Here is a 12,724-nt window from a genome sequence, read left to right as displayed (position 1 = left end):
CTCCGAGAAAAAAGAAGTCTTCATCCTCAGCTCCACCCCCTCCTCTTAGGACAACACCAGTGGCCCTCCACCCTCAGAAACCCACCCACCCCTTCTGCTTGCAACCTCTGCATCATACTCGAGTCTTCACTCATCATGAACGGCCATATCAACGCCGTGTCCTCCACATGCTTCAACACTTTCCGCATACTCCGCAAGACCTTCAAATGGATCCCCCCTGACTCAAGGAAGACCATCACCCACGCACCCATCACCAGCAGACTGGACTACACTCCTACGCAAACTCCAGACCATCCAGAACGTTGCAGCCAGACTAGTCCGCGACATCCCACGACATGACCACATCACCCAACACCTCCGCGACCTCCACTGGGTCCCAGTCGAAAAAAGAATAACGTTCAAACTGCTCACACACTCCTACAAAACCCTCCAACTCCGGACCCCAATACCTCAACCATAGAATCTCGTTCCATGCCCCCAAGAAAAAAACCTCCGCTCTGTCAACATAGCCCTAGCCACGATCCCTCGCATCCACAGGGCTAGAGTGGGTGGCAGATCCTTCTCCTACATTGCGGCCAAGACCTGGAACAAACTCCTCCTCCGCATCAGACGTAGCCCGACACTGCACCTATTCAGAAAGGATCTCAAGACCTGGCTCTCCAGATGACCCCGGAGCTCACTCGAGCTGACCTTGTTGATTCCTATAGTCTCAGAAATCAAGGATAGGGCCAACTTGCCTTGGGTCTGAAACACTTAAACTATAGATTCAGTTTAAACTGAACAAGGAGCTTTTCTTTCTGCAGTTTTAAAATGTACTATCTAGTCTTAAACCTGAAAACCTACTTGTCAAACGCGTGCTTGCCACACTATATGTAATTTTTCACTGGATCCGTTTTGAGTGTATGCTGCGCTGTTCAAAGCTTATGCTATGAGCACTGAGGCCTGACTGAACTTGGCAGACCTCGTAAAAGCAAAACTTTGATACACTATGAAAGGTATTCTACCATTGTTTAAACTTGAGTTGTATTTTTTCCCCTCTCTCTCTCTCTGCTTGTAGGCACTCTCCTTCTTAACCTTCTCAACCTTGTCCATCTTCCTTTTCTCTAACCCTAACTAGTGCTGGTATAGCTTGGCATCACCGGTAAATGGTCATAGCCACCACTGTACATAAATGACACATCGCATAGTTGCCTGCTAAATGTTCCTGTTTCAGTGTGTTGCAACCACCTCTCTCATGTCTCCCTCTTAAAGACTGTGATTACTTTTTCTGCAAAAACAATTTAAATGGCTGAACCTAATCAAAGATGGAAATTTGAAATGTTACGATAATATTTTTCCCTATGGAATTACAATAGGATGGTTTGAAATGGTGCTTAACAAATTTAAATAAGTGTCAGGATTCGATGATTAAATTGCAAATGATGTTCGACTTTAGCATATATTGTTTAGGCAATGTGCTCCCATAACAACTGTCCAAGTATTTAATATTTTCAGCCTGTTATCTGATAAAATGCTTTAACTACAGAGTCCAATTGTAATACAGCCAGGTGCACCTACATATAACTTAAATGCGCATAAACTTTACCTACAAACAGAAATGTAAGACGTCTGGGTTTGTAAATCAATGCCACTTTGCCAGGTGGAACTTTCACAGTAGGAATTCTGTCAGTAAGACTTGTTTTCAACATTACATGGGCATTTCCTGGCAGTTGTAACTTTGCAGGTGTGCATAAATCCTCCCAGTGGTTTTCACATTGAGTCTAAAGTTAATGTGAATAAGGACAGACTTACATTTGTAAAATGTTGTTTTGAACACTCTGTCAGCCCTAAAAGTATATAGAGAACAAAAGAAAAAGGTAAGGGAATGCACATCTTAAATGCAGCAACAAACGATCAGATTTTCTCTTCAGAAAATATGCCGGTTTCCATTCAGGCATCTCTTCGGAAGTCTAGATTTGCATAGATCTTCACTCGTAGCCTCTGGATTTTTGTGATTACTATGATATGCATGCATTTGTGACTCCTAGATTTCCGCATGTCTACTTGAGTCTTTGTGATCTGAGGTCCTAAATGATATAATACCATTAATATTGATGTTTTTGATTGTATGGGTTTGTGTATTTTTTTACATTTTCATTTTTTACCTCTTTGGTTCTTTGTTATAACATTTTGGGAAGCTGTATTTCATGCAACTATTTTACATTTTAAAATCTTGTACATCTGATCTAACAGATATTCAATGTGAAGCCTCTAAATATAGTATTTCCTTCACGAATGGATCCAGATAGCACAATTACCGACTTGGATCTTCACATCCCGTTGCTGTGCTTCACACCTGAGCAAGTTCTAAAGGTAATACGTTTGTTTATTGCAGTTAAATAGTTAACAGTTGGTGTATTTTCTTGATTTGATAGTATTTATAGTTTGTATGAACCCCAAATACGTTAACAATAACTAAAATGATGGGTTATAAAACAAGGTTATACTAGATAAGCTCTAAATAAATGTTAGATATTTTTCCTCCAATTAAGTGTTTGTCTTCCCCATCCAATTTTCGTATCTCTAGCTGTACTCTTGCTTACGCAGCCCTACTCCTTCTACTGTTTTTAATCAAAATAATTTTTTCCCCTCCACCATTGTGTATGTTGAGAGCTTATGTTATGCTTTCTTACCTTTTCTTAAGGAAGCTTATAATGTGAATTTGAAACTTCCATCCTCTGTGCCACTACTCCCACCTGCTCCATCTTTGAGCGAGTCTTGTATGTGACCTTTTTTAAAGACCTACAAGATGAATGAATCCGTACAAATAAAAGAAGGATATTTAGATTGTTTTTCTAATGGTAAGGTGGTTGGCTTTGATGTAATCGGTCATATGGTGTGTTAGAACCGGCGGTCTCTAGTTGGCAGAGGTATACACTTCTGACAAATAGGGCCCAACCAACTCTAGTCAGGGCAAGGGGATTACACACTCAGATAACCCCTGCTACCCCCTTGGTAGCTTGGCAGAGCAGACAGGCTTATCTCAGAGGCAGTGTGTTAAGCATTTATGACCACATACAGTAATAAAGTGAATACACTACAGATGGACACGACACAGAAGTTATTATAAAAATAGTATTTTTATATAAGGCTTAGCACAAGACCAAATAACGACAAAAATATACCACAGTCTTAATAAATACTCTTTGGAAGGAAAAATAATAGTTCAAGTAAGGTTTCTTCTTGGCAAATAGTTCTTTAGCAAAGTATTCTTCTGAGCACAGTTCTTTGGCAACAATGTAACCCCCACAGGAGTCACACGACGTCGAGTCTACAAGATTCCCAAGGTTCGGCGTCGACCGCGAGGAGCGCTACGTCAAGCCTGGAGTCGCAACAGACCCCACAAGTACAGTACCTTGAGAAACGAAGAAAACGAGGATCCACGGCGTCGAGGTCGGCGTCGATCGTGCCTCGGAGTCGGGTCAATCCGCAGCGGCGTCGAGGGATGTCGGGCCGGAGCAGCGCTCACGGCGTCGAGTAGGGCGTCGAGTCGATGCGATCAGCAGCGGCGTCGGGACGGGGTCGCTTGGAGGTAGAGCCGATACTCACTCCTCACTGGCGTCGATACCGGCGTCGAGACGGGGTCACTTGGAGCCGGGGCCGATACCCACTGCTCACTGGCGTTGCTGCTGGCGTCGAGACTGCAGATTTTCCCTTGTGTACTGGAAACAACACTTTCCAGCAATTCAGCAATTCAGTAGATGGTGAAGTCCTTTGGCCCTGTGACTTCAACAGGAGACTGGCACTCTTCCAGTCCTTGGAGATTTCCTAGCAAGTGTTCAGAGAGTACACACCAAGTTCCTCTCTCCTTGTTCCTTGGCAAAAATAAAGAAGCAGCTTCCAGGTTCCTCCACAGCAAAACAGCACTCTGGCAGAAAGGGGAGGCAAGTCCTTAGATCAGCAGGCTTCTTGTCCTTGGTACAGGTTTCCTTGTCAGAAGTGATCTGAGTTCTTGGTTCAGGGGTCCTTCTCTTATACCCCGTTTTCCCTTTGTTCCCTTTGTCCAAGCAGGGAGATTCCCACCATCTCAGGTTTGTTGTGGGTGTTGCCAGGCAGAGGCACCTGGCCTATTCACTGGGCAGGGCAGAGTCCTCAGCCGCCCAGCAGGAGGCGGAGCCAGTATTGTCACCGGCAGGAGCAGGGCTATCAGTCGCCCAGCAGGAGGCGGGGCCAGTATTGTGTCAGGCAGGGCAGGCTACTCTTCCCTCACTCTACGTGTAAACGCCCCATTCACCCCACACTGACTCACCCAGACCTCTGGAGCCACCCAGCCCCTGACACACACACCAAACCAGCAGAGACCGGTAGATAGTTGGACAAGAAAATAGCCACTTTCTAAAAGTGTTATTTTCAAACATAGAATTTAAAAACCATCCATCCTAAAGGGTGTGTTATTAAATTCTGAGTTCAGGGATACTAAACTCGACATGCTACCATGCTCCCTGAGTCAGATAGATTATAATGGAGTTAATAATCAGTCTGCTCAGTCTGGCCTATGGGAGGCAGGTAGCCCTTCAATAGTGAAAAACGAAAATGGCTGTAATTCACTATTAGGTCATGCCACACACATCAGGGCATGACCTACCTTTTACCAACAATGCACCCTGCCCTAGGGCCTACCATAGAGGTGTCTGAAATGTGGCAAAGTGAAGGTTTAGAGACTGGTAAGTGTGTTTCCTTACCAAGTCGACATGGCAGTCAGGGACTGCACGCAGGCGCTGCGGTGGCAGGCCTGAGACACATTTTACACGCTGCTTCCGTGGGTGGCACAACCAGTGCTGCAAGCCCACCAGCAGCAGTTAACTTACACGCCCTTGGCACCCGCAGTGCACTAGACTAGGGTCTGAACAGTAAGTCAACCAAGCCAATCATGGTAACACCAATCAATGTAACAATTTAACATAGGGAGCACTTGCACTGTGGCACTGATCAGCAGTGGCACAGTGCCCAAAGCAATAAACCAGCAAAAACATCGTAAACAGAGGAGGCAAACAGAAAAAAATGGAGGAGAGACTCATGCCAATGATGCCAGGTCTAACACGTGTCCCCTCCAGCTGAAATGTGGGGAGAACTACCCTTCACCCAGGGAGTCCTCATCACTAAGGCGGAAAAATCTGGACAGACCATCAGCATTGGCGTGATCTGTACCAGGGCGGTGTTCCACCGTAAAGTCCATCCCCTGTAGGGAAATGGACCACCTCAACAGCTTTGGGTTCTCACCCCTCATCTGCATTAACCATCTGAGGGGCCTGTGGTCTGTCTGAACCCGGAAGTGAGTCCCAAACAGGTAGGGTCTTAGCTTCTTCAGCGCCCAGACCACAGCAAATGCCTCACGCTCTATCGCACTTCACCTTTGTTCCCTGGGAAGTAACCTCCGGCTGATGAAGGCTACAGGTAAGTCTCGGCCCTCCTCATTCATCTGTGCTAGAACAGCCCCCACACCATGCTCTGAAGCGTCTGTCTGGACAATGAATTCTTTTGAAAAGTCGGGTGCCTGGAGGACCGGTGCTGTACACATTGCAGTTTTCAGGGTGTCAAAGGCGTTCTGACAGGCGTCAGTCCAGATCACAAGTCTCGGCTGCTTCCTGGAAGTCAGCGAGGTCAAGGGGTGCACAATGTTGCCATACCCCTTGACAAACCTCCTGTAGTAACCCGTGAGACCCAAGAAGGCTCTCACCTGAGTCTGGGTTTTGGGCGGTTCCCAAGCCAGGATGGTATCTATCTTGGGTTGTAGGGGGGCCACCTTGCCGCTCCCTACTTGGTGCCCCAAGTACACCACTGAACCCTGCCCAATCTGGCACTTACTAGCCTTGATTGTGAGGCCTGCTCTGCGCAGGGCCAACAACACTTCCTGGAGGTGGCGCAAGTGTTCCTCCCAGCTGGCGCTGAACACTGCTATATCGTCCAGGTAGGCGGCGCTGAAATCTTCCAGCCCGGCCAGTACCTGGTTGACCAACCTCTGGAATGTGGCAGGGGCATTCTTCATCCCAAAGGGCATCACACGGAACTGGTAGTGCCCATCTGGTGTGGAGAATGCAGACCTCTCTTTTGCCCCATCAGTCAAGGCGATCTGCCAGTACCCAGACGTTAGATCAAACGTACTAAGGTACCGGGCAGCCCCCAACCGATCGATGAGCTCATCAGCTCTGGGGATGGGGTGCGCGTCAGTCTTGGTGACCGAATTGAGTCCTCGGTAATCCACACAGAACCGCAGTTCTGGTGAAGCACCGGGCGCTGCAGCCTTTGGGACCAAGACCACTGGGCTGGCCCAAGGACTGCTAGAGGACTCAACCACCCCTAAGGCAAACATCTTGGAGACCTCCTCCTTGATATATGCTCTGACCTTTTCAGTCACCCTGTAGGCCTTGTGCCTCACAGGAGTGCTGTCCCCAGTGTCCACATCATGGACACACCACTGAGTGACACCAGGGATTAAGGAGAACAGATCAGGGAATTGTACCAACAGATGGCGACAATCTTGCTGCTGCTCAGGGGTCAGTGTGTCAGAGAGGACAACACCATCCACTGACCCATCTTTTTCTTTTGCACACAGGAGGTCAGGAAGAGGCTCACTCTCCTCCTCCATCCCGGCATCTGTGGCAAGGAGCATGCCCACTTCGGACCTTTCTAAGTGGGGCTTTAACCGGTTGACATGCAGGACCCTTAAGGGGTTCCTGGGAGACTTCAAGTCCACCAAGTAGGTGACATCGCTCTTTTTCTCCACAACCTCAAATGGTCCAGTCCACCTGTCCTTGAGCGCACAAGGTTCCACAGGGGCCATGACCCAAACTTTCTGACCAGGTTGAAGCTCAACCAGAGTGGCATTCTGATCGTACCACCGCTTCATCTCTTCCTGGCTGGCCTCCAGATTTGCCTGAGCAAGATCTCTGAAGCGCCGAGTCTGGTCCCGAAAGGCCAGCATGTAACTATATACATCCTGGGGAGGTTTCCTGGGAGATTGCTCCCAGCCTTCTTTGACCAGACTCAAAGGTCCTCTTACCGGGTGACCATACAAGAGCTCAAAGGGGCTGAACCCTAGAGACTTTTGTGGCACCTCACGGTAAGCAAACAGCAGGCATGGCAAGAGGACGTCCCATTTACGCCTCATTGGTTCTTCAAGACCCATGATCATGCCTTTTAGGGTCCGGTTGAATCTCTCAACCAGCCCATTACCTTGAGGGTGGTAAGGAGTGGTAAACTTGTAGGTTACCCCACACTCCTTCCACAGAGACTTCATATAATTCGAAATGAAGTTGGTGCCCCGGTCTGACACCACCTCTCTGGGGAACCCCATGCGGGAGAAAACACCCATCAGTGCCCGTCCCACCACGGGGGCCGTCACTGTTCGGAGAGGGATGGCTTCCGGGTACCGGGTGGCATGGTCCACCAAGACCAGGATAAACCTGTTGCCCATGGCTGTCTTGGGGTCCAGTGGCCCCACAATGTCAATTCCCACTCGCTCAAAGGGGGTACTGACGACGGGAAAAGGTTGGAGGGGAGCCTTCTGCTTCCGCCCACTTTTCCCACTTGCCTGGCAAGTCTGACAGGTCCTACAATGGATATCTGAATCCTTTCTCATCTGGGGCCAATAAAAATGGGTGACAAGCCTGTCATAGGTCTTGTCCTGCCCCAGATGTCCAGCTAACGGAACGTCATGAGCCAACCCCAGTAGGAAGGCTCTGAAGCGCTGGGGTACCACCAGCACACGGGCTGACCCAGGTTCAGCAGCCTTAGGCTCGCTATACAGGAGATCGTTCTCCCAGTAGACCCAATGTGATCCTGACTGATCACCTGTCGTTTGGGCTGAGGCCTGCTGCCTCATACCCACAAGAGAAGGGCACACTTTCTGTTCAGCACAAAATTCCTCCCTGGAGGGACCACCATCCTGCTGCCAATGGGTCAGCTCGGGCAGGTCTCCCAGTTCGGCCACTTGTTCTCCTGTCGGTTCCAGGGCATCCCCCTCAGGGTCTGCTCCCTCCTGGACCGCGGGAACGATGGGGGACGGTTTCCCGCGCCCCCTGCCTCTTCTCTTCACGGTTGGGACCTGGGCCATACTTTCAGGCTCCGGGCCCCCATCAACACCCTTACTGACTGACATGGACCGGGTGGTCGCACACACCCACTCAGGCAGACCCAACATTTCCAGATGCGCTTTTCTCTCCACCTTAGCCCAAGGGGAGTCCTCCAAATCATTGCCCAAGAGACAATCAACAGGCATGGCGGGCCTCACAGCAACCTGAAGAGTACCTGAGACCCCCCCCCACTCAAAGGGAACTTGAGCTACCTCACACTGACTTTGTGAGTTGTCAGCAGCTACAACGGGGTAGAATGCATGAGGGACCACCTGCTCTCTGGACACCAAGTGACACTTGACAGCTGTCACACTCGCTCCGGTGTCTCTGAGAGCTTCCACCCTATGGCCATTAATGGTCACCCACTGCCTATATTTCTTAGTGTTACTAGGCAGAGGGGTTGGAGGGACCATTTCCACGTCTCCTAAAGAGACCAGGGACATTTCTGCGGGACCCCACCCACCGGGGGCACCCATCTCATCCCCTCCCAGGGCTACACTTGCTACCTGACGAGGGGGTGCACGCGGCGGTGCATTCGAATCCTTCATGGGACACTGGGGATCATAATAACGGTGTCCCACCTGCTTACAGGCATAGCAGGTCATGGGGCCCCTGTGAACAGGTTTACCTGTCGGGGCCTCTGGCTTCTTTACAGGGGGAGGCTGGGAACCCTTCCCTTGGTTCCCTTGGGGACTACTTTGGGGCCCTTTCTGAAACTCCCTCTGTTTACCCCTGTCCCCCCCACTCTTCTGCTGGGGACCCTGCCCACCTTTGGCTGAGTCTCCCACTGGACCCTTGTGGACCCTGGTACTGACCCAGCGGTCCGCCTCCTCAGCAAGTTTTCTAGGGTTAGATATCTTGCTATCAACAAGGTGCTGGCGTAGCTCTGGAAAACAGTTATTAGACAAGTGCTCCCAAGCAAACAAATCATAAAGAGCATCATAACTATCAACCTTGCTACCCTTTATCCAACCATCCATGGTTCTGCAGAAAAAAGACACATATTCAACCCACGTAGTACCAGGCAACTTCTTACATTCTCTAAAGGTTTGTCTGTACTTTTCTGGAGTTAAGCCATATCTCAGCATTAAAGCATCTTTCATATGAGTATAAGACATCCTATCCTCAGCAGGAAGGCTCAACAAGGTATCTCTCCCCTCGTTTGTAAAGCGGCTCCACAACCCCGTTCCCCAATCCTTCTCAGGGACCCGGTGGGCCAACAATGCTAACTCATACGCTTTAAACCATTGGCTAATATCTTCATTCTTACTGTAATCCTTGATCACATCTTTAGGAAAATAAAACCTACTTTCTGCAGGCACAGATGGAGTGCTGCCACCAGAGGGATTCAACTCTAAACTCTTAGTTTTAAGCTCCATCTCCCTCACCATCTTCTCACGTTCAAACGCTAATTTCTCTCTCTCAAAATCTAATCTTTTGCTCTCCATTTCAGCTTCTCTCTTGCTTCTTGCATTCTCTAATTCCAACTGCCCTCCTAATTTAAGTTTTGCCATTTCTAACTTGTACCCCCTCTCCTTCTCCCTGTCTTCTAATTCTTCGGGGGAAAGGCTCCTAGAGGACGCACTACTGCCTGGAGATGACACTGGCCCATCTGCGGGCTCTTCCTCCTCTTCTTCCTCTTCCGGTACCACCACCGGATCAGAGGGATTTCTGGCCTCTAACCAGGCCTTCAGCGCTTTGAGGAAGTCGTCTTTCCTTGTGAGACCTGTGGTAGGAACTTTAAACTGCTTGCAAAATCCTTTTAGATCCTTTAGCACGTAGGAATCTATTTTCTCCTTATCAAATTCCCCCACAGCAATCTCCACAGGTGTAGCAGCTCTGGCATTCTCCATGGTCAAAACTGGCAGTGTTTAAGAAAATAAGCTCCAGGAAAGCGGAGAACAAAAATAGAATATCCTACCAAACAGACTGTGGCTGCGTTATGGTCTGCTTTCACTATGTAGCGTACACCAATCACTGCACATGAGTCATAAATGCAAAGTTCAAATCCCACCGCTGCCACCAATGTTAGAACCGGCGGTCTCTAGTTGGCAGAGGTATACACTTCTGACAAATAGGGACCAACCAACTCTAGTCAGGGCAAGGGGATTACACACTCAGATAACCCCTGCTACCCCCTTGGTAGCTTGGCAGAGCAGACAGGCTTATCTCAGAGGCAGTGTGTTAAGCATTTATGACCACATACAGTAATAAAGTGAATACACTACAGATGGACACGACACAGAAGTTATTATAAAAATAGTATTTTTATATAAGGCTTAGCACAAGACCAAATAACGACAAAAATATACCACAGTCTTAATAAATACTCTTTGGAAGGAAAAATAATAGTTCAAGTAAGGTTTCTTCTTGGCAAATAGTTCTTTAGCAAAGTATTCTTCTGAGCACAGTTCTTTGGCAACAATGTAACCCCCACAGGAGTCACACGACGTCGAGTCTACAAGATTCCCAAGGTTCGGCGTCGACCGCGAGGAGCGCTACGTCAAGCCTGGAGTCGCAACAGACCCCACAAGTACAGTACCTTGAGAAACGAAGAAAACGAGGATCCACGGCGTCGAGGTCGGCGTCGATCGTGCCTCGGAGTCGGGTCAATCCGCAGCGGCGTCGAGGGATGTCGGGCCGGAGCAGCGCTCACGGCGTCGAGTAGGGCGTCGAGTCGATGCGATCAGCAGCGGCGTCGGGACGGGGTCGCTTGGAGGTAGAGCCGATACTCACTCCTCACTGGCGTCGATACCGGCGTCGAGACGGGGTCACTTGGAGCCGGGGCCGATACCCACTGCTCACTGGCGTTGCTGCTGGCGTCGAGACTGCAGATTTTCCCTTGTGTACTGGAAACAACACTTTCCAGCAATTCAGTAGATGGTGAAGTCCTTTGGCCCTGTGACTTCAACAGGAGTCTGGCACTCTTCCAGTCCTTGGAGATTTCCTAGCAAGTGTTCAGAGAGTACACACCAAGTTCCTCTCTCCTTGTTCCTTGGCAAAAATAAAGAAGCAGCTTCCAGGTTCCTCCACAGCAAAACAGCACTCTGGCAGAAAGGGGAGGCAAGTCCTTAGATCAGCAGGCTTCTTGTCCTTGGTACAGGTTTCCTTGTCAGAAGTGATCTGAGTTCTTGGTTCAGGGGTCCTTCTCTTATACCCCGTTTTCCCTTTGTTCCCTTTGTCCAAGCAGGGAGATTCCCACCATCTCAGGTTTGTTGTGGGTGTTGCCAGGCAGAGGCACCTGGCCTATTCACTGGGCAGGGCAGAGTCCTCAGCCGCCCAGCAGGAGGCGGAGCCAGTATTGTCACCGGCAGGAGCAGGGCTATCAGTCGCCCAGCAGGAGGCGGGGCCAGTATTGTGTCAGGCAGGGCAGGCTACTCTTCCCTCACTCTACGTGTAAACGCCCCATTCACCCCACACTGACTCACCCAGACCTCTGGAGCCACCCAGCCCCTGACACACACACCAAACCAGCAGAGACCGGTAGATAGTTGGACAAGAAAATAGCCACTTTCTAAAAGTGTTATTTTCAAACATAGAATTTAAAAACCATCCATCCTAAAGGGTGTGTTATTAAATTCTGAGTTCAGGGATACTAAACTCGACATGCTACCATGCTCCCTGAGTCAGATAGATTATAATGGAGTTAATAATCAGTCTGCTCAGTCTGGCCTATTGGAGGCAGGTAGCCCTTCAATAGTGAAAAACGAAAATGGCTGTAATTCACTATTAGGTCATGCCACACACATCAGGGCATGACCTACCTTTTACCAACAATGCACCCTGCCCTAGGGCCTACCATAGAGGTGTCTGAAATGTGGCAAAGTGAAGGTTTAGAGACTGGTAAGTGTGTTTCCTTACCAAGTCGACATGGCAGTCAGGGACTGCACGCAGGCGCTGCGGTGGCAGGCCTGAGACACATTTTACACGCTGCTTCCGTGGGTGGCACAACCAGTGCTGCAAGCCCACCAGCAGCAGTTAACTTACACGCCCTTGGCACCCGCAGTGCACTAGACTAGGGTCTGAACAGTAAGTCAACCAAGCCAATCATGGTAACACCAATCAATGTAACAATTTAACATAGGGAGCACTTGCACTGTGGCACTGATCAGCAGTGGCACAGTGCCCAAAGCAATAATCCAGCAAAAACATCGTAAACAGAGGAGGCAAACAGAAAAAAATGGAGGAGAGACTCATGCCAATGATGCCAGGTCTAACATGGTGCAAGCCTCCTTGCACTACGTTCTTTCAAGTGGCTTTAGTTTTGGTGGATTAGGATAATTGTTTTGTCAGATGTAGCCAGGTATATAATGCTGTACTTCATTTCTTTGCTATTTTTGTACCTCCCCCATATATGCACTTTTGGGTGGTGCAGATGGTCTTTAAGGTTGAGTGTGGAGTTTCAGAGTTGGTGAGAGGATTCTGAGGTTGCCAGACTTTTTGTAGTCTTCAGGACTACATAGAGATGAAAGTATTGATATTTAGTCAAATCTAGATAGACTGAAATAGCTGGGATAATTACCTCAGAGTGAGAGTTCTAGCCAAATAATGGCTCTTCATCCGGTTATTGTATGGTCTCTGGAATTTCACTGTGTCCTCTCTTCAATGTATGT

The 12,724-nt window shown here is 48.9% G+C and overlaps 1 protein-coding gene across 2 annotated transcripts in view; it reads left to right on the top strand.

Moving 5' to 3' along the window:
- Nucleotides 1-12,724, top strand: part of DENND3 (DENN domain containing 3) — a 757,020-nt gene that overhangs the window by 283,005 nt on the left and 461,291 nt on the right. For both annotated transcript variants that reach the window (XM_085604830.1, XM_085604832.1), the window contains exon 6: nt 2,233-2,352. In XM_085604830.1, coding sequence (XP_085460956.1) covers nt 2,233-2,352 — 120 coding nt within the window. The remainder of the gene's footprint in view (nt 1-2,232; nt 2,353-12,724) is intronic.

Source organism: Triturus cristatus, chromosome 5_1 (assembly GCF_964204655.1).
Source record: "Triturus cristatus chromosome 5_1, aTriCri1.1, whole genome shotgun sequence".
NCBI classification, from domain to species: domain Eukaryota; kingdom Metazoa; phylum Chordata; class Amphibia; order Caudata; family Salamandridae; genus Triturus; species Triturus cristatus.
The sequence above is the reverse complement of the archived record's forward strand: the minus strand, read 5'-3'. Positions and strand labels throughout refer to the sequence as shown.